At 34.9% G+C, this 22311-nt stretch overlaps 1 protein-coding gene across 1 annotated transcript in view; it reads right to left on the bottom strand.

The window, feature by feature from the left end:
* LOC145249431 (uncharacterized) overlaps positions 1 to 22311 on the bottom strand; it is a 911941-nt gene that overhangs the window by 869813 nt on the left and 19817 nt on the right. The window contains exons 2-4 of the mRNA XM_080110989.1: positions 13688 to 14098; positions 5192 to 5448; positions 96 to 267 (exon numbers count right to left, since the gene is read on the bottom strand). Of these exons, the coding sequence (XP_079967115.1) occupies positions 96 to 267; positions 5192 to 5448; positions 13688 to 14098 (840 nt within the window). The remainder of the gene's footprint in view (positions 1 to 95; positions 268 to 5191; positions 5449 to 13687; positions 14099 to 22311) is intronic.

Here is a 22311-nt window from a genome sequence, read left to right on the forward strand (position 1 = left end):
TAGTACATACAAGCATTTACAAACTAATGTAAATACTAGAGTGCAAATAAACGAGGGGCACAAAAGCAATAATAGTTTAAATCGAAAACACAAACCTCGGTTCGAAAAGTCTTTATATCCAATCAGCCGGATTGCCATCTCACGTTGGATCTGTAGTGGATACACTCGAACTTTGTTGGTGTAGACATTCCATTCTAAATTGACGTGTACAATAGTTTGGTAGTTTGTATTGGCAGTGTACGGCTTACTCGCTAGATTGACTCTTTCCTAAATAAGAAAAGCACATAATGGTAAAATGTTATCGACATCTTTATTTATATAATGTTATGATAGAATGGTGTGCAAACGAAAGTATATCGACTTAAATAACAGTCATTTTAAGACATAATAAATAGCAAACAAAAAAAAAATATTTCAGACATAAATCGGATGACTCTTTTTTCTCGTGACGTTTATAGGTCGCAAGCACAAGACTACTGCTTTAAAGATTTATGTGGTTAAAAACGAGTGGTATTCAGCAGCACTGATCTTAAGCACGCATATGTTATTTAAGAGGATGAATGTGGGGTTTGTAGTGAATATAAGTTTGGAAGTCAAAGAGATCGGTTTAAAGTTAAGACGTCTGATAGATAGGTCTCTGGGACAATTGTTTTAAAAATCTATTTTCGAAAGAAATCACCGCAAAGTGAAATCGCAGATTTTCTAATTTTATTTCCTATCATCTTTTTCGAATGCAAATATCTGAATACCTGGACAAAATCAAAAACAAAACAAAAACAAAACAAAAACAACAAAAATTCAAACTCTTATTTAAATTGTATTGCGCCACGTTCATTAGATATGGACATTAGGTTTAATCAGAGTAATGGTTAGATTAGTCAGTGATCTTTTTACAATACTGACTGTTACAAAATAAATAATTAGTTAAAATAAACTCATATAGTTTACGATGTTGGTTACGGTAATCGATATAAATAAATATGACTCGTATGATGGTTTGTATGTTCATCACTAATGTATCATCTAGGCATTTATATAATAAAACAAATAATTATGACATACACTTCGAAATGGCTGTGCTAATCATGGAGCCTCTAGCACGAGAGGAGATCCGCATATAATCCGATAAGAATTATCTATCGTCTATATTCGAGTTATATTCAAGCTGTGACAGAACGGCGTGCCTCCTCTCGCTCGACAGGGCACATAAACATAAAAAAAATAAATAAAATAACTCCAAAGAAAAAATATACTCCGACACTGTCTGTAAATATTAGTTTCATATGGGGCGTCTGTGCTACACCATAAACTCTCTCCACGCTAACGTACACATCTACGATCTATCAAAGTCGAGTTCGTCAGTTGATATCAGCTCCTCTCGATCTGCTAAAGTTTTGCTGACTGTTCAACGTAAGATATGTCTCAGACGGTGTCCAAATCGCAACTGATCTCAGCTTTACATTGTCCTCAACCGTCGTAAAATCAAGATTTTAAACCGTTCCTACTGTCATAACTCTGAGCCAGTCCCCTAGATGCTTGCAAACAAACAGCACCGCCCTCTTTTAAAAAACGAAAGGAAATGCAAAGTCAGAGACGTTATAAATAAAGATAAAGAAGCCCTAGCTCTCAATGAAGTCATCGAACTCACTCAAACAAGAAGATCTGGGCTAGGCATGACAAGCATTCAGGACTTCAACAAAAATTGCTAATATGTGGTCATTCGAGAAATAAGGAACAAGGAAGAAAGCAAAAGGCAGGTAAAAAAAGGTTAACAGTAACAGCACGGACAAGAGACGAACTGATAAGCTATTTGAAGAATGCCATTTGACATATGTTCACACTGACGTTGAGCTAAACTTTCGACGTGATCAGTCAATGATTACTGTCCAGGTAATAAAGTTTATTCTATTTCATTCTACATCCATTGTTCTTTATTTTTGTTATTGTCGCACATGGACAAACAGTCTTATATTATCTTTCTTTTGTTTACTCTGGTGAACAATTTCTCTCTCCAATGTTCTCCCGATAAACTTAATTTCCAATAATTTTGTGTTTGTTGATGAAATTATATCCTTAAGTCATGTGTGCCACATCGATAAAATCCCATGGCTTATTAAGGACAATTCCATAGAATAAACCACCAATAGCTATGGCTAATGATACATTACCTGAAATTACTTCGGTCAAACTCCTCGATAATGTTCACAGGGAACATAAGTTAGGTTAGGTACATCGAGAGCATTGCCAAGTCTGCTGCGAAGAAGGTGAGCTTTACCGTGCTACAAAATTACGCCTGAAAGTATCTTGTACCTCTACAAAACCACCATTCGCCTAAGCATGGAGTACTGTTGTCATATTTGGGCTGGTGCATCGGCTACTAGTTCTCCCTTCTGGACAGGATTCAAAAGAGTCGCCAACCTGATAGGTCCTTAACCGCCATCTAAGCTTCAATCTTTGTCCGATCGACGAAATGTCGCATCCCTTTGCCTGTTTTAAAGTATTTTTATGGTGGATTCTCCGACGAACTACAAGCCTTTGTACCGCCCTGACATAAACACCCTCCGACAAACCCGACAAGCAGCAAAGTCTCACCCCCTATAGTTGAGATCGCTATATCCCTACTCTGCTAGTTTCTTCTCTATGGGTGGTAGACATTTGAATTCCTTTCTAGGTTCTTGTTTCCCGGACTGTACTGACAAGCAGAAGTTCAAGTGTAATGTGAACATCTTACTGCTCAACTACCTACATTGTATCCCTGCAACTTATATCATTAATAGTAGCTCCTTATACCAAAGTGGTGCTGTGCCTTGTCTGTGGTGAAAATGTAATAAATAAAAAATAGCAAAATCGTACAGAAAGCAAGCTACATTGTTTGGATTATTCGGACAACTATTCTCATCTTCAATGTTTTTTTTTTCCAAAATTCGGATCCGTTTATATCGAACTAAGAAATGTATATGATAGTTAACATCAAGCCTTCTATTTAATACACAGGATGGATGGTTTGCGTTTTATCGATAGTATAAAAACGAATGCATTATATACAGGTTTCAGAAAGATTGTAAATTTTATTATTCTATTGCATGATTAGAGGGAGCAATTATAATTGTTTAAGACATTCCTCACTGTTTAGAGATTAACTTTAAACCGCATTATATTATTATATTATTGTTAACAGTGTTTTGTGCAGGAAGTAGGCAACGAGGTGTGATGATTAAATTATCTCATATCACGTTCTACTACTCATTCTTACTAAAAATGTTGACTATTTTTCCTTTAAAAATGACACGATATTTTGACTTGTATATAACGTAAAGAATTGAAGGTTGAGTTAAACGTATATATTCTGATGTCATGAAATAAGCATTTCAACCACAACCGCATCTTTTCGGCACGTTGCTTCATGCTTTGCAGTAGATGTGGTGTAGTATATGTTCGTTTTTCATATAATCACCCACCCAAGATTTATCTCTAGTTATGAAGGTTATGTATTATATGTTCGTTAATCAGGATACCAGCTTCCCAGTCATTAGCTCTTACATTTAGTAGTAGTATAATACTACCTATAGATCATCCCCACAGGAATGAACTTTTCATATAAAGTGATGCATAGTGTATGTTTCTTCGTCATAATGCGTTACTCCCAAGCATTATATAATTTGGTTCTTAGCGTTGATAAATAGCGATCTCAATGAAAAGAAAAATCGTTGGACATGGATAATTAAAACGTGGTTTTGAAGTGTGCATTAAAAATGATTGGGTTGAATAAAACATTGTAAATTTTATTAATGAATCAGTTAGTACAATATTATATACAGAGCGTCTTAAAATGTATATTGGAAGAGGCAAACATATTTTTATAAACTTAGTGAAATAGAACAGCTTCGAATGCAGAAATCATGGTATTGGGGTCTACATAGGATACAAATATATATAAAAATATATTGCCATCATGTGCACGAATTGAAACATGTCTCATCTCTTTCGTGTTACCCACATTTTATTTTTTGAACTAACCACGTCTTCTTCCTTTAGCCTCTAGTTTTTATAAAGTGTTTTAAAGCTGCTAATTCGTAGACATGCAAATAAATAACGATATGCTACCATGACCCTTATGGACTATCTTGCATACACCCATGCCTAGGGATCCCAGACACAGCTATCTCATACTGCACGGCCAGTCACAGCTAGCCTATACTGCACAGTTAGACAGAGCTAGCAACAACTACCCAGCCAGTCACGGCCAGCACTCAATACCGGGCTACGCCAAACAAAATAATCCGGATTCAATTGTATGTTAAATACCTTATTTCAACCGAGGACTTTTTTTACTAAAAACTATAACCGAATTGCATTAAAAGCTCCTCATTTAGAAGCGACGACTTTTTCAAGAAAATCCAACTGCATCGCATTATAAGTTATTCAGTTTAAAGTCGACCGAATCGTATTTTAAATTCTTAATTTAAACCCGACGGCTTTTTCTCTAGCAAATATAACCGATTCGCATTTTACGTTTTTCCTTTAAAAGCAACCACTGTTTTGGCTAGAATATCCGACAGAATCGTATTTTAACTCTTCATCGTAATGGTATTTCACAAATATCCGACTCGGACGCCGTCATTTCTAAAAATGCCACACGAATTGTTCTCCATGACTTGACGACGATATTTCTAAAACATCAGGCTAGTATTGTACTTTACTCGTCTCTATAACTTGACGGCAGTGTTTCTCAAATCTTGCCTTGAATTATACCTTTTCGCAATAATTTGACGCTGCCTCTATAAAAAAAAGCATATCTTGTCTCGTAATGTAAACCTCTTCAATTTTTTTCCGAAATGGCTTGTGGTCTAATTAAAGTACATAGATACATAAAATATATTGCCATGATGTCCACGATTTTTAACACATCTTGTCTCTTCTGTGATAACTACGCCTCAAGTCTTTAGTGCTAAACACGTCTTGTCTCTTTCGCCTTTGGTCTTTTATAATGTCTCGTTTGAACTATTGGTTCGATGGTATGTAAATTAATACATATCTGACTACAGTAATTGAACGAATAATCTTCAGAAATGTTAAAACTGATGACAATTACTGTCCAGACAACGCTGCAAGCAGTTTAAATGTGGATACATTGTTTAGACACGCTGCATATATTATTTCCGATTGTAGAAATAAAATAATGTTTACTCACCCATTTATTTGTTCTGAGATTCCAGTATAGAATATTGAACGAATTGACAAAACTTTTCGATCGAGAACCACCTCTTGTTTCGATCGCAGTGATGTAATTGGCGTCTTTCAACGCAGCTTCAATGTACGGATGTTGATCGTTGTTGGTCGGTCGCCAAGCTAAACTTGAATGCCTGCTTATATCTGCATAGAGTGTGTCGTAATATCGTAAGGAACTGCTCGTTTTGACAGTGATTGGAAATACTTGGTAACCAAACTCTTCAACAAAAAAAAAAAAAAAAAAAGAGCAGAAAAACAAGAAAGTTTTTGTTGTAATAATAAATGAGACGCTTGTTTTACTAGAGACAAAGGATACGGGATAACCAAACGAAATATGCAAGAAAATGAAAGAGTTTGTAGAAAGCTAAAAGAAAAAATAGGATACTACGTTAAGTATTGGGAGAATCCGAGCAAAATTTAACGAACATTTTTAAAACAAACAAAAGAAGAAAACTAGGGGGAATATGCTAAAGGGAGGATGAGGGCAAATACTGCAATCCAGTAAGTGCTAATAGTGTAAGACAAAAGGTATATTTATACTGATGATTTGGTTTTGAAAAGCCTATTTCCTAAGCATGGATATATATATATATATATATATATGTGTGTGTGTGTGTGTGTGTGTGTGTGTGTGTGTGCGTGTGTGTGTGTGTGTGTGCGCGCGTGCGTGTGTGGGTGGATGTAACTAAATATACATTGATTTATATACCAAGTATAAATAAGAACACTTCTATTACGGATCAAAAATACAAAGCATAAGGCAAAAATATTTTTCTGTAAATGTTGCTAATTGTTTTGTTGTCATCTCTTCTATTCTTTCTTTTCTATTCTTTCTTTCTTTCTTTCTTTCTATATAAATAAAATGAACTCATTTTTTCCCGTCGGATTTTGACCTTGATAGGATTAAAAATCAAGATATTCCATGCAAATATAATATGCGCAAACGGCAGAACAATATCTGAGGTGTGTTATAGGCTTATTATTTCTCAAATTCCTCGATAATCTTAGATTTCTATACTTTTTCTGCTGAGAAGTCACGGCCAAAATCGGTTAAGATCAATGGAAGTGGTAAAATATTTTCTCTCTAATAAATTCCTCCTCCCCCTGCCACCACTTAACACCGTTTGGGGATCGTTCACAAGGAACAGTTGAGAAGAGAACACCGGTTTGGCTTCGTAGTTCTTTCATGTGAAGTTATTTAAAATCACTAAACTAAGCTGCAGTGCTCTGTGGCGTAGTGGTTAGCGTGCTGGACAATTCACATTATATTTTCACGTTCGCGCCGACCTACCGTAGTCGTTTTTTTTTTCCTAAACAACTGGAATGGACTTTTCTTGGTGGCCGAACTGTTAACGTTGCAGATGTTTTTTTTTCACACTTTATTTTCCTACTTTTATTCATGACTCCAGGTTTGATCCTTCCTACTTACCTACCATAACATTTTTAAAAACTCCCCCCCCCGTCCCGGAAACAAACACTCGGGCAACGCCGGGTACCCCCGCTAGTATATAAATAAATAAGAAAAATACATACTTATACGATGAACATTAATATATATATATATATATATATGTATATATATATATATATATATATATATGTATATATATATATAAGGTGGAACGATAAAATTATCGTTCTACAAAAAACAACAGTCCCATTTCCGGTTTTATTTTTTGTTGTTGTTATTGCAGACCATCTACTAGTTGGCCAGTTGTGTATAAATCCCAAGTGCGATAGGAGCATTCTACCATGTGTGAAAGTGGCACAATGTTCAAAGATCGAGATCGGAGATGTAAGCTCATGCACTTTGCCGCTCCAACTAATTAAAAAGGACCATTGCCAGCACCCTTAAAATGCATCACTGGATTGCGACGAATAACAGGGACGTTATCAGAATGATGAAAACAAACTTTCCAGTTACGGTTATGGTCTTTGGTGTGTTTCAAATGAGCACCACATTATGTCACCTCACATCTTATAAGTGAACTTAAAAGTCAACACCAAGGTGTACCTGAATGTGCTGGAGCGTATGATTATCACCTGGTGGAATAAGGTTGCTGCTAGCAGAACCTGGGTGTAGCAGCAGGATTCAGCGCCTGACCCCCGCTTTTCTCCCCCGACCATAACCCGCTGAACTGCTTCGTCTGGCCATACGTCGAGAACATCACCAACATGATCACCCACAACACCACAGCCAGTCTGATCGCCGTGATCCACTGAGTATTCGCTAAGTTATCGCGGGGGCTTGTGGAAAAGGCATGCTCGCAGTTCCGGACATATATCGAATCGGTGATTGTGGCTGAAGGCGTCTACATTGAATAGATGCCAGCTCTACTACATAATCAAGTTACCTGAATTAATTTTCTCAATAAAAATTTAAAATAAAGCTGTTGTGTTGTTTTCTTTAGGGTGACAAATTTATCGTTCTTCCCTGTATATCAATATGCAAAAAAATAATTGTTTTTTCTAATGGATTATAAAGGATTATTTTTGATCAAATCATAATTAGTTTAATTCCATATATTCAAATCGTAAGTGCTATTTATTGACCTTTGGGTTTTAAAACAAAATCATATATGGTGATAGGATTTGCGAAATAATGTTACGTTTAATAGAAAACATCAAGCACAATATCAATAATGTGTGAGTTTTTCTATGAGGATTGCTATTCTATAGTATTAATATTATTCAAACTTTGTAAAATAACATCACAATCAAAGTAGAATAAAAATAACTGTAACGCTACATATACATCCTCTGAATTTACGATAGATCCACCATGCATGTTTGAAAGTCTAACACACGACTGACGAAGACAAATCTCCCCGAAATATTTCAACATTGAGATGCTACCTGACTAACTGACTCAAATAAGAACATATTATATAAAAAATATTATGCATATAATATTTTTATATATGTATGTGTTTCTGCTTGTATAACTGTACACATACACATATGAATTGCATCAATAAATATTAAACTATATAGCTAATTCCAGCATTATATCTTATGTTGCTTCAGTTTGAGTCTATCTGTTACATTCTGCGTTGTACTAAACCTAAATTTCAAATACATATAATATGTTGCATAGATACCAATATATGCATTAATTTTTGAAATGTTAATATTATTTTTGACTTGCCTTTGGCATGAATCCCGTTCTGTAAAAATTAGCTCTGCTATGTACAAATTACCTCACGGTCCATTAGTAAAACTTGTATGGGTTCTTCTTTTTGGAAGGTCATGATTAACGTCCTTGTCTTTGAGTCTTTTTAATTTTCTTTCTCTATTCGCCCCGTAAAATCCTTTAGAGACCTTTATCGGAATATAACTGGAGACATCAACTTCAGAACGTTGATTTTTATTTCCCCGTTTAGAGCGTATTACTCCAAATATTCTCCTGATAGTTGATTCATGCCAATTGAAATGATCAATCGAGCTATAGTAACTATCATTATGATATCATCGCATTCAAAATCTTTTCGCTTGTTATGCTTTCAGCGTTTTCATCTTAAAAGTCATAGTGATCTAAATCTGCTCCAAAGAAGGATTAAAGCACTTATGCATTATTGTCACAGGAGGAGATTATTTTATTTCTGTTTAAAGAGCGCATATTAGAAGGGGAGACAAGTAACGAATTTCCTAAACTCTTCCGAATCTTAACAAATGTCATAAACACTACAGAAAACATTAAGTACTGCAATATATCTTGAATGAAAATAAATTAAGAAAATGAAAGATAAATGTTTCTACACAAAATAAATGAAAGTTGTCAAACAAAGGGAATGAGTTTGTTTTCTTTTTTTGAGAATTTTTTTTCACATTTATTGAATTTTAATAACATAAAGAACATTTTAATAATATGGGGAATTGTTTTATGCGAATGTTCAATTTTCGAACAAAAGTTTCGTATTCACGTTTAATGTGTTTACGGATATTTTTAGAGAACTCCTTTAGAAAAGCTTAGAGAATTCTTGAATCATCTACCTTTCTGTAATTGCATTGTCTTCCCTTTCTAATGTGCGCTCTTCAAACTGGAACTAAACATTCTCATATAATAGTAGTTCACAAGTGCCGAAATTAAAGATGACTAAAAAAGATAACATATTTCATATGGAAAACGCATGAGAGTCCACAATATAAGACATTAGAACACATATATATATATATATATATATATATATATATATATATATTGTGTACAGAAAGTTGTTAGTTGAGATAGGTCATTGGTACCGTCGGTTTCAAGCCCGATAATAAGGCCCGTTTAAGGTATCCTTATCGAGCTCTCTTCAGCCAATATTCGAAGGAGACGAATATTGGCTGAAGAGAGCTCGATAAGGATACCTTAAACGGGCCTTATTATCGGGCTTGAAACCGACGGTACCAATGGCCTGTCTCAACTAACAACTTTCTGTACACAAAATATAAGTACGCTCTTAAAATTTGGATTTTCCTTTTAATTGAGCACTCTGCTGGAATTCTTTTTCCAAAAAAACTAATCATATATATATATATATATATATATATATATATATATATATATATATATATATATATATATATATATATATACACTTGTGCCCGATATTATTCATACCCCTCGGATCTTTGAGATTTCTATAAGAATATTGCTCAAACCAGAAGGTAGACAACATTAAAGGGATTTCAAACAATAAATCAAGCATAAGCATTTAATTTAAACTCAACAAATAAATAAATTATGCAAGTTTGAAACAGTATACAAAGAAAAACAATAATGGCACGAGTTCAAAATTATTCATACCTCTCTTACTAATAGTCAATAGCATGCCCTTTATTCTTAATAACTGCCTGTAATCGTTTTGGATATTTATCAACAAGCTTTTTACAAGCATCACCACTGATTTTTGACCATTCTTCAATGCAGTAGTTCTCCAAATCCCTCAAATTTCTAGGTTTCCGCTTTTTAACCTCAGTTTTCAATATGTGCCAGAGGTTTTCGATAGGGTTCAGGTCGAGACTCTGGCTAGGCCATTCCAAAATATTAATTTGATTATCCTCAAACCATTTCTTGACTATTTTGGCAGTATGTTTTGGATCATTATCCTGTTGAAGGACCCAGTTTGGTCCTAAATGGAGCTTCTTCGCATCCTGTCTAATGTTTTTCTGGAGTATCTCCAAATATTGCTCCTTCTTCATGGTTCCATCTATCTTGACCAAACTACCTGGACCACTAGCCGAAAAGGAGCCCCAAAACATTAGGCTACCACCACCATGTTTCACCGTGGGTATGGTGTTCTTTGGATTGTAAGCTTCTCCTTTCTTCCTCCAAACGTAAGAAGCATCCATATGGCCAAACAATTCAATTTTTCTTTCGTCAGTCCACAAAATAATTGAGAAAACGGACTCTGAAGAATTCACATGGGTCCTAGCAAACTTTAGACGTGCTGCAAGGTGTTTTCCGGTGTGCAATGGAGTCCTTCTTGGTCTTCTTCCTTTCAGACCATTTTCATGCAGAGTCCTTTGCAATGTTTGCCTTGATATTTTTATGCCAGAAGACTCCAGATTTTCTAAAATGTCCTTAGTAGTGGTGGTTGGATTTGCATTAACACTGCTTACAATATTCCTGGTGGCTCTAGCAGACAGTTTCCTTTTCCTTCCTCTACCAATCAAGTTGTTTGTTGTGTGGTGGCTCTGGAATTTTTTGATGATGCTCTGTACTGTTGCTGTAGGGACCTCAAATTTCTTGGAAATTGATTTGTAACCTAAACCATCCTTATGTGAATTCACAATTTTAGTCCTAAGATCATTACTAAGCTCTTTTTTCTTCTCCATTCTAATAATTTTTATTCTTTTATTGGTTTTCAGTTGACATCATTTTAATTTCTGAAAAATGCAAAAAACGAAATGAAATTAATCAAAGGTTGTATAAAAGCATTCAAAATAAGAATCAAACAGGAAACAAACAGTCAGAAACTCGATTAATACTGAAAAAATAAGGGGGTATGATTATTTTTGAACATTGCAGATTTTATAAATAGCTGTGTATTTCTTTTATTACAAGTATCCCGAGATTTTAAAATGACGAAAATGATCAGAAGAGGTTTATTAAGAATATGTATCAATATGGACGTAAACAATAAATTCTTACAAAGTTACACCTAATAAACTCAATTTTCAAGGAGGGGTATGAATAATATCGGGCACAAGTGTATATATATATATATATATATATATATATATATATATATTTATATCCAGAAAATATCAGTTGATTTCAAGCATTTTAAAGTTTTCTTCGGGACAAGTGTAGTATCTGTTCTTCAGATGCTGCACTTCAATTTCTTGTTCTCTGTCAATGGAGGAGAAATCCTTCACGACTGAGACACTTTTTTTATTTTTGTTCCTTTTCTCCACGTTAAAAAAACGACCCTGGTGTCTAACTCTGTCCCGTGGAGAGGCATTGTAAATAGGAACAATTGGCACCAACATTTTTTAAGTTAAAAAAATCGCTTTCTTAGGAATATCGCGATTCAATGCTTATTGCCACGACTATGATAAATAAGATCTCCCGATCACCGAAAATGCATCGTAAATTAAAAAAAAAATAATGTCGTTTTGAGCCGAACGAGAAACTTAAATATGCATGTTGGTTATCTGGCTAGGATTCAAGGGTAGTATCTGTTCCATCTAAACATGGTATAATGGTATTGCGCTGTTTTCGTTCGCGTCGAGCGTCCATAGAACGTAACTAAATCACAGACTCCTACAACGATTTTGATATAAACCGTAATAAACAGATATATTTTGCACTACATTAACGGGATTACTTAGATAAATATGTTTACAGTTTTAACAGAAAGGATATAATAATATCACGGGGTTTCCATACACGCTGAGCGACTAAATAATGCCAAGCAATAATATATTACATATAAAAGATTCCGCTATGAAATCTCCACTAGGTGTATCAGAAATTTGGAGGAATTTTTGACACCCCTAATAGAAAACTGCGAAGAAAATATTTAAAAAAATAACTCGTAATTTCTCTTTTTAAAGTGGGTTGTCTATTTTTATGGAATATACTTCCAAAATAAACTATTAAAATTGTTTAAAAAACAATAGAAATATTATTTTTTTATTAAAAAAAAACAGTGTTTACAGAATATTACAAAATGCTGGCGTGCCTTCAGGCAGCCATTTTTTACGTAATAAAATCAATAGAAGTTTACGAGTTAAATATTTTTCAATTTTAAAACTTTAAAAATCTATCAAAATTGTTCTATGGGTTTAATTTTTACGATATTTTCAGGGGCCATGTTAAATTTTATGCTCTTTCCCAAAAAAGAAATAGTATTTTAGAGAAACGTTTTTTTCAAATTCACCTCCCCCATTTTGAAATGTCTATCAAAATTTTAATAATTAATTAATGTGCCAAAGTTTTATATATTGCAAATTGAAGATAAAAGATCAATAAAGAAAATATTCTAATTTAAAATTTAAAAAAATTTGGAAATTTACCTGCAAAGTCCAAAGTGTAAAACCTTTTTTTTAACTTTGATTTTTTTATGAAAGTTCATGTTATGCTTACATCGTCAAGTAAATACCAGACGCTGACGGCAAATATTTCTATTTCATTGAATGTTTTCTTTTTTTAGATATTAAAAAAAAATTAGTTGTAGTATTAAAATATATCAATCAAAAGCTCGTGTATTTCATTAAAAGAATTAAAAAGAAATCGACGAAGCGGATTTTTTGTTCTAGGGAGAAAACTTATAAGTGAATGTGTGTTTCCTTTTTAAATACGGAGGATGAAACATACTTATTTGGTTAACACACGCAGTAAAAAGATACATTATTGGACTCATCCGTATTTCATAAATTTCATTTTAGCAGGAGCAGTTTCGCGCAAAACATGTTGCGAAAATGCGATTTTCTACGACCCTCGCTTTAAAAAAATATTTTTATTTAAAAAATACATGGAATTTAAAATATCAATATGGATAAATTCTTAATAATTAAGGATGGAACTACCCATTTAATAGTATATTTTTTTTAAGTAAGTGATTTTTTGGCATTTATATATACACATATATTTATAAGTAAGTCAAAATATGTTGAGTTTCTTTATATATTTTTTAAGAAAACCGTTTAAAAAAAAACAAATATTGCATAATTTGCTATTAAACCTGTTATTCTTAAAAAATTGGTCTTTGCTCCTTTAAGTGAAAAAAAATAGGGGTTGAATTACATTTTTCAAGTAGCTATAAGCTTCGAAAAATAGTAAGTTGAATTATTAAAGTTCTGATCTTAATTTTTAATGACCACTTTCTGATACACCTACATCTTAACAGGTCCTGCTAGTTCATATAAATTTACTTATATGGTACGGTAAAGTTATAGAATAATAGCAAGAAAACAAAAAACAAAAAAAAAACAACCGCATAATTTTGACAAAATTTCAACTCACTTCCCAGACCTCCATTGGAGGTGGTTTTCCCAACAAATGATGAGGTTCCATTGACTTGAATCGTAATGTAACCACCACCACCGCCTCCGCCGCCGCCATATCCGTGTCCGCCTTGTGTCGATAACCGCCCACTTCCATCCAACTGGTTAGCCTCGATGAAAATTGAACCACCGCTTCCTCCTCCGCATTTAGTGCCGGGTTTGACCTTTGCTGACTTTCCATTGGCTGTGATGTCACCATCCAGGCGAAGACTCTCAGTCGCCATGAGCCTGACAACGCCACCACCGAAACCACTACAAATGTTTCCTCCTCCACCACCGCTCCCGAAGCCTTGCGCCAGATATAGATGTCCGTAGGGACGACTCTGGAGATGGTTTCCATCGGGATGTCCTCCAATTCCACCATAACTTCCTGAAATGAAACATAAAAGATACAAGTCAGTTCCATATCAAATCATATAACTGTGTTATAAATCAGGTGTATATCTTTTTATATAGGGTTATCATCCATCTAAAATATCATTTAATACTTTTATACTTCCCAAACAGTTAAGTACCATAAGTAGTGTTTACGGTGGTCAAGTGGTTAACGACATTGACTGACGCCCTGGGTGTTCTAAGTTCGAACCCAGCTCATCATAAAATCACTGTAACTTAAGATGTTTGCAACCTTCAGGTGATCCCGTAAGACCGCTATGCATTTCTAGGAAAAAAATTTGACTAGATAAAAAATCGGGGAGACAGATTCGTATAAATATGATGATGATGCCTCAAGTAAGTTTTACAAAAAAGACAGCAAGGTATCCTGATCAACCTCCTACGTAGAAGCCTTGTACACATGGTCACAAATAGTAGCCTTGACGTCCACGTTGCAATATGCCTTATTTGGAGTGAATGAGTGTAAAAATCATAGTTTATAACATGGATATCCATTTAATGAAACATTTCCAACCAGCTGCATTTAGCCAGCCTTGCTTGGGAGATGGTGAGATTATTTTAGTTTTCAATTTTTATTTTTCTGCGCATAATATATAGAATGCATAATTACATATTGAATTGTAAAATATAGGTTATCTCTCTTGCAGCTATTTTAAATTGAAGTGACTAATAAACAAACGTAAACTCCCTGAAATCAAGCAGGAGTGATACATTTTCTAATAAAAGTCGGCCATGTCGGTGGGGCATTAGAATACGCCGACTGCCCCCCTGCAGAGGGTAAAAGTCCCTCAATGGGGGTCCTGGATATGACCTTAAACTATATCCAGTGGTGAGGCCCCGGCTTGTGGGCTTTGGGGGGTGTGAAGCCACCCTTTAATTACCATTGCTCCCAGGTCCACTCTGCCCCGGAGTGGTAGTACCTGTTAGGGTCCCAACTATGGGTTGAATAGAAACCGACATGAAAACAACAAATATATTCTATTAAAAAATAAATTCTTCAAAATCTTTGGATTCGGCATTAAATAACCCGAAAAGAGTTGATATGCCATAAAACGAAAACAACCAAACCAAACCAAACTAATAAAAGTCAGAGATTCATACAAATCACATCAAGATGTATGCATATACGAAGTAACTCAAGGCGTATGTTTGTTTGTAAAAGCAAACAACTATCTATAATGTCACTTACTAATTTTGTTCTGAACGTTAAGTTTATTAAATAGAATGAGTTCTAAAAAAGAAAAACAGTGTATTGCGACTGAATTATATCTCCGATGTAAATCAGCACCGATTGGAGAGGAGAAGCGTTAGTTACTGAATTTACATCACTATAAATTTACACTCGTTATTTGAAACATTATTAATGACATCTCGGTTCAAAATCAGGTACAAAAAGTCGAGCATAAGTTTCATGGGTATTTCATCGACAATAACATAATGGCTTACACCGACATGTTATATGTATTCATTTAATTTTAATTTCTATGTAATATCTTAATTTGCAATTAGCGAAGCAAGGTATATATAGCACTAGTAATAAATAGTCAGTATATATATATGCTCAAAACCTTTGAAGTTATATATTTGGCTTTTAGATTAGTCTGGCTTGGTTCCATTCTTCTTCTCGAGTTGTAAGTCTTTATAATTTATATATCACAGAATAGTTGTAAAATGGTATTATACTTTTTGTTATTATTAATTTTTATATACATACATATATATATATATATATATATATATATATATATATATATATATATATAGGTTCAATCCACGGCTAGGAAAAGGTGTATATCTAGCCGCCCTGATGAGTTGTGATACAACGAAAGAGTACCGTATGTGGATGACTGTATATATATATATATATATTTATATATATATATATATATATATATATAAAGTAAAAGGGAGGTCATATACTTTTAGAAAACACTTATATTGAATAAAATTTAAATGAGAAATTTAAAAACTTTTAAGCGTCGAAAATAATGATAAAATCATTTTTTTTTACTTTTTTGTTATTGTAAGTCCAATATTTCGCTAAAAATAGCTTCATCCGGGTAGGAAGTCTAGTCCGTGATTTTTTTTTCATTTCTTCATTTTGGTGTCATCGAGGAGGTGATGCCTCGGAGTAGAAGAGAAGAGAAATATACCTGCTGTTCCGATGGTTCCACGTGTGCTTTGCTCCAGTTTCGAGCGGGAAATTTAAAGCAAATGATGGTAACACACTTATACGACATTTACTTTGAATAACATTTAAATGAGAAATTTGAAAACTTTGAAGTGTCAGAAATAATGATAAAATGCAGATAGAATACCTAAAAGGATACTCGATTCCCAGCTCGAACAGAATGATAAACAAAAGTGGAAAACAATATACTGATGCATTATTATTGTTTATATATTTAAACTCCCATTACACATATTGGTGTGGTCCTAAAACACCCATTAAATAAAACAGACACGGAGATTAGTTAGATAAAGTAAATATATTGAAACAAAAATAACAAAGATCAACCATCGTAGTTAGTACCACTGACTACGAAAGTACATGACCATACCCTTGAGTCTAAACTCTCGGTTCATTCATACAGTTTATATTTTGTGCATTTTCTAAAACACTAATGGATTGAATAGAGAGAATTATTGGTAGTTTTTTTCACACGCCATTAGCATTTTTTGTCCGAAGTGAACGGGAGAACCTGCAAAAATAATCTTAGATTTTTCAGAGTAATCGTACATAAGTTCAGAGATCCTGTATCGTTATTGATTATCCATTACCATTTTAAATATATATATATATATATATTTTAAATATATATATATATATATATATTATATATCTCATATAATGGACCCATGTTTTTTCTGTACGAGGACTACTAAAATATTCCTCCATCTTTGAAGCATTTTATTAACATTTCAGAATATGCCAATATAAACAAGTGTGGTATTATTGTGATACGTAGTCATAATGGAATGTTATCTAAAGTAGTTATCTTTAAATAATATTGATTTACAATAAACAGGAATGTTTTCAAACAGAGGAATCTGAACTAATTAATGTAGTAATTTCTAGATAAACATTATCGATTATGTATAAGCATCAGGTGATGATCTTAGTGTTACGTGTATTAATGACGTTATGAAAGGAATGCGGTTTTTTGATACATGTAGAATTTAGTCAGTTATTAGTTTCAGAGAGACCGTCGAGCGTCACATGAACTGACGACATGTCGTCAATGGCTCATGACTCCATGGAAGCTGTCGCGCTAATGTTCATAGAACGTAGAACTTAGGAACAATCCTGCAGATTTTTAACTGGGGCAATATTCTTGTAAATAAAGTTACTGAAAATATATATGAGACTTATGGTCGATTAATTGGGATGAATATTCGTTTGCAGCTTCCAAGATGTATCGAAATTAATCTAAGTATGAACACAGTATTTTGTTCCGATAGGCCAGATGTTAACCTTCCCCCCGAAAATTGCTATCTGTCCCGCTTGTATGGTAAATGTGATGTGTCCTTTAACTGTATTTGTTATCAACGCTATCATCAATGTTATACACGCATCAATTCGACGAAGACAAGACGATCATAACGAAACGTCATGCTCATAAATTTACACGTCACCAACTATATATTGTATACAGTCGTTATATAAATGACTATATAAGATACCCGTTTAGATATACCCTTTACACAAGGACATATACGTAATAATAGTTGAGATCCGAGAACACTATGCTGGTATTGATCGCTAACCAAGCACAATGCATAATGCGAAACGAGACATGTTTGATGTGTGGGTCAGGGCCTTTCGCGATTAACACAATAAACATGTTACTCAGCATATTAGTCAAATTTAAGCAAACATTTTCTTTAGACAAAATCTAATATGAGCAGACTACTATTGTTTATTTGAACCTGTCGTAGTTTTTTTACGACATACGTCCGTTAGATACTATTTAAAAGAAACATGCTTTCTAAATGAAGTCTAGACATAATTCCCTTTGTTAAACAAGGTTATTATAAACGACTCGCTGACGATAAACATTTGGGTCAGATTGCAAGGAATACACAATTAGTTTAATTAGTGTCATGAGGAAAAATAAAATTAGATTTCAGTTATTATCTGAAAAACGAGAATAAAACGCATTTAAGTGTAGCATCTGTTTTTGCATTCGTTGTTGCATAACAGACTGTGATATCTGAACAATTTGTGGTTTTAATCTATTTGGATTCTTCAGAAAACTGTCTTTAACTTAAGTGTCATTTTCAAAACATTTCGGTCCATGTAACCGCTGACCTTCTTCGGGTGTATTTTTTCGAACTCAGAAATCTTTTTGTTGAGTGAATGGCAAGAATCATCATCATCATCATCACCACCACCACCACCACCTTGAACCTCTGGACGAGCATAGACTATTCATAACAGCCCACCAGCGTCCAGGGTTCTGGGCAACTCGCTCCAGCCCCCCTCCCCCAGGAGTAGCCGGTCTGCTCTGCGTTCTCCTCGTGATCTCTTCTCCAGGTATTCTTTGGTTGGCCTCTTTTCCGCCTCCCTTGAAGGATTCAGGTCAGGGCCTATCGTGTAATGTTTGTTGATTGTTTTCTTTAGGGTGTGGCCGATCCACCGAAATCTTCTTCTTCCAATCATTTCTTCTGCTGGTACTTGGTTGGTTCTCTTTAATAGATCTGTGTTACTGATGATAGTTGGTCAGTGGATCTTTAGCTTTCATCCAAGGCATGAGTTGATAAAAGTTTGCGCTCTTCTGATGATGGTCTTTGTTGTTCTCCACATCTCTGCTCCAAACAGTGGGACTGATTTGAGCTATTCCCCCATACGACTCGTTGCTAATTCTCGTCATTTTTTTCTGGGATCGCATGGTAACAGAGAACATGCCACCGTTGTGGTAAGCCTTGAGAATGTCTACAAAGTTGATGTACAACGAAGAATTCCCCTCCAGGAACTGCTCGGCTATGATACGTAGCATAGCGATCTGATCGATACAGAATCTGTCCCGCTTGAAATTCCCCTGGTGATCCCGGAGCCTAACATCCACTGCGTCTCCAATCCTATCAAATGGAATCCGGTTTAAAACCTTCTCTGGCACTGACAAGAGTATGATGGCTCTATAGTTGTCACAGCTACTAAGATCGCCTATCTTGTACAACTTTATGGTGTGTCCTTTATTCCAATCTGTTGATACCTCTTCGTGTTCTCAGAGCGTCTCAAAGAGCGGTAGTAGCATTTGGAGTGGCTGCCTTGCCGTTTTTTATCTTCTTGACGGCATAGGCGATCTTTTCTTTTGTTGATAGATCGCAGTCTATATCCATGCATGTGTCTGCTTCAGTGATGCCTGTATGGTTCTCGGGAGCTGGTCTGTGTAGAAGTTCCTCAACTTGTTTTGCTCATCTCTCAAGTTGTTTTTCAGAGTTGGTGATGATTTGTCCTTGCTTGTCTTTAATCGGGCGTTCTAGTTTTCTGGACTTGCCTGCTAGCTTCTTACTTATCATGTATAGGCCATTCATGTTACCACGATAGGCTTGTGGGCTTTTGTGTATTCTGCTTGGGCTGCCTCTTTGCTGCTTCTTGTACGGCTCTTATCGATTGCTTTTTTTCTTGAGTGTTCCGACTTCGATTTTCTGTAAGGTGTCCATAGAGATCGAGTCTTTGTGTTCTTCTTCTTTGGACCAATCACTTCTTAATGACCAAATATTTTTCCGTAAGGGCGTCTTTTGTTCTCCTTCCAAAGTCGTGGGCATTGGTGTTTTTGGTGGTAAGCTCATGCAGTACGTGGAATCTGTTTCTCATGCTCACGGTGAAGGCTGCCTGAGTGTTCTAGTCTTTCAGTAGGTTGATGTTGTACTTCAGCCTGCCTTAAGCCTACCGGAAGTTTTTCAGTTTGAGTCTCGCATTCAGAAGATGGTGGTCTGATACTGCCTCTGCTCTCCTCCTCACTTGTACATCTTGAAGAGACCGTCTAAACCTCTTAGTGATACAGAAGTGGTCTATCTGGTTTTCTGTCACATGGTCAGACGATACCAACGTGGCTTTGTGAATCCTCTGGTGAGCGAAAGTGCTGCCTCCGATGAAAAGTCGTTCAGTCCACAGAGGTCAGCAAATCTCTCTCCATTTTAATCTATTTCTTTGAGAGTATTTTGTCCCTCGTATGCTCTGGTGTGTTATTCCACTATCGCATTGAACTCATAATCAAGTATTGACGTCTTTGTCGTTCAGCATGTCTAAGACTGCCTATAGTATGTTGTAGAATTGGTCCTTGCATTCGTCGTTATGATTATTGGTGGATTTCGTAGTATTAGATCACATTCATCGTGATGTTCTTGTACTGGTCATGAAAAATGCTGTTATTATCCTTGACCCCACCCTGTCAAAGCTTTCTGTGCTTATTGCTACGTCTTCCGTGTGCGCTGCGTTCTCTTCTTCATGCCCTGAGTTCAACAAGAATTCGCCGGCAGCCAACCTTCTTTGTCCAGCCTGCAGCCATCTCGTTTCACTTAGTCCTAGCAGAGTGATGTTTTATCAGTGCATCTCAACTGATACTTGTGCTGCCTTCCTGGCTTCATACATGGTCTTGATGTTCCATTGTCGTTATTGTCCTGGTCGATAAAAGGGTTTTGGCACTGAAGTGTCTTTACATCTTTGACCCTATCACGTCATACTTTCCGCAGATGCTTGAATTTCCTCTCTCCAAACCGGAGTATCTCGGATTTCTGTGGATGCTTTTGTAGCGAGAAGTTGTTTTGGGGGGTGAGGGTGTTTGCCCCACGCTCAACATCCCCATAAAGTAGGTGGAGTCCTTTTTGTCTGGCCTCTACCCGTCGAACTGTCCGGCATAAAGATCTCTGCAAGAAGACGAATCACCGGCTTAGCTCTTGGAATCTTTACTTTACTGTATAAATACTTTCCTGTAGTCTACATATATATTACAGGAAAGTAATAATACAGTAAAGTGTCTGACGGATGAGACATTCTTGGAAATTTCTTTATAAAGATAAAAAGTAAAACTTATTTACAGTATTGTCTATAAGATGAGTTTTTACTGTTATTTTTAGTGGAAACTGGTAGACGGAGCTCAGTAATGTCTATACCATGCAACTATAAATAGAGAAGAGAAATTCAAACAGCAAATAAGGCTCAAATTATCTGAACATAGAAAGTAGATATTAAATTTACTTTCGCCAATCACATAACTCTCGTTTCCCGTATCTTGTCCTTTAGATCTTTCATCCCATCAGCGATATTTGTGCCAATCATGTAAGAATTGCTGTTTTCTGGGTTAAAATTAATTTTATCTAACACTTATCTTTGGCAAGATTTGGAGCATAAGTATTATATTTTAGCTTCTTTCATCAAGTAGCTTCACGCCTTGTCTGGAGCGATTTCCATTAAAAGATTAAATGATATATATATATATATATATATATATATATATATATATATATATATATATATAAAAGCAAAAAAATATTCCTGGTACATATCCGACTTTGATTAATTTAAAACCATTGTATCTTTTTTTTTTGTTGTTTTATTTTTACCTACGAAGAAACCGATACAAATTAATACGCCATATTTTGCAACGTGAATTCTGAAATTTTGTATTTCCATTAACAAAAATACAGGCTAATAATTTTGTTTTCATATATTTTCCAGACGATATACCCGGCGTTGCCTGGTATGAAAAGTAACGTTAAAAAAATGAAGTAAAAAAAACGGATAGTATTATGATTTTTTCTAAACGGTTCACTTCTTGTAAGTAAAAATAAACATAAAATACTCGAACTGAGATCGAAACAAAAACCTAAAGGCAGTGAGTCAAGTCATTAAAACTCGGTGCTTTTACTGAACATGCACTTAGAGACTTACAGGCGTGATGTAAACAGTTCCAACTTCGAACGGATAAAGCCAAATCTAATTCCACTGTACCAAACATACATATATCACTTGTTTTTCCTCAAATAGATGATTTTTTAAATGATGAAATAATTTCCACATGTAATTCTTATAAAAATATATTTTAAAATGTTTAGATATCGGATAGGTTTTGCATTCAATTAGAACAATCTATATATCTACAGAGGTGACAATGTGTGTGTCTGTCTGTGTACATTTCCCTACCAAATAACTCTGTCAATTTTTAGTCTACAGACTCGAGA

Source organism: Euprymna scolopes, chromosome 28 (assembly GCF_053919585.1).
Source record: "Euprymna scolopes isolate OS-2025 chromosome 28, ASM5391958v1, whole genome shotgun sequence".
In the NCBI taxonomy this organism is placed as follows: Eukaryota; Metazoa; Mollusca; class Cephalopoda; order Sepiida; family Sepiolidae; genus Euprymna; species Euprymna scolopes.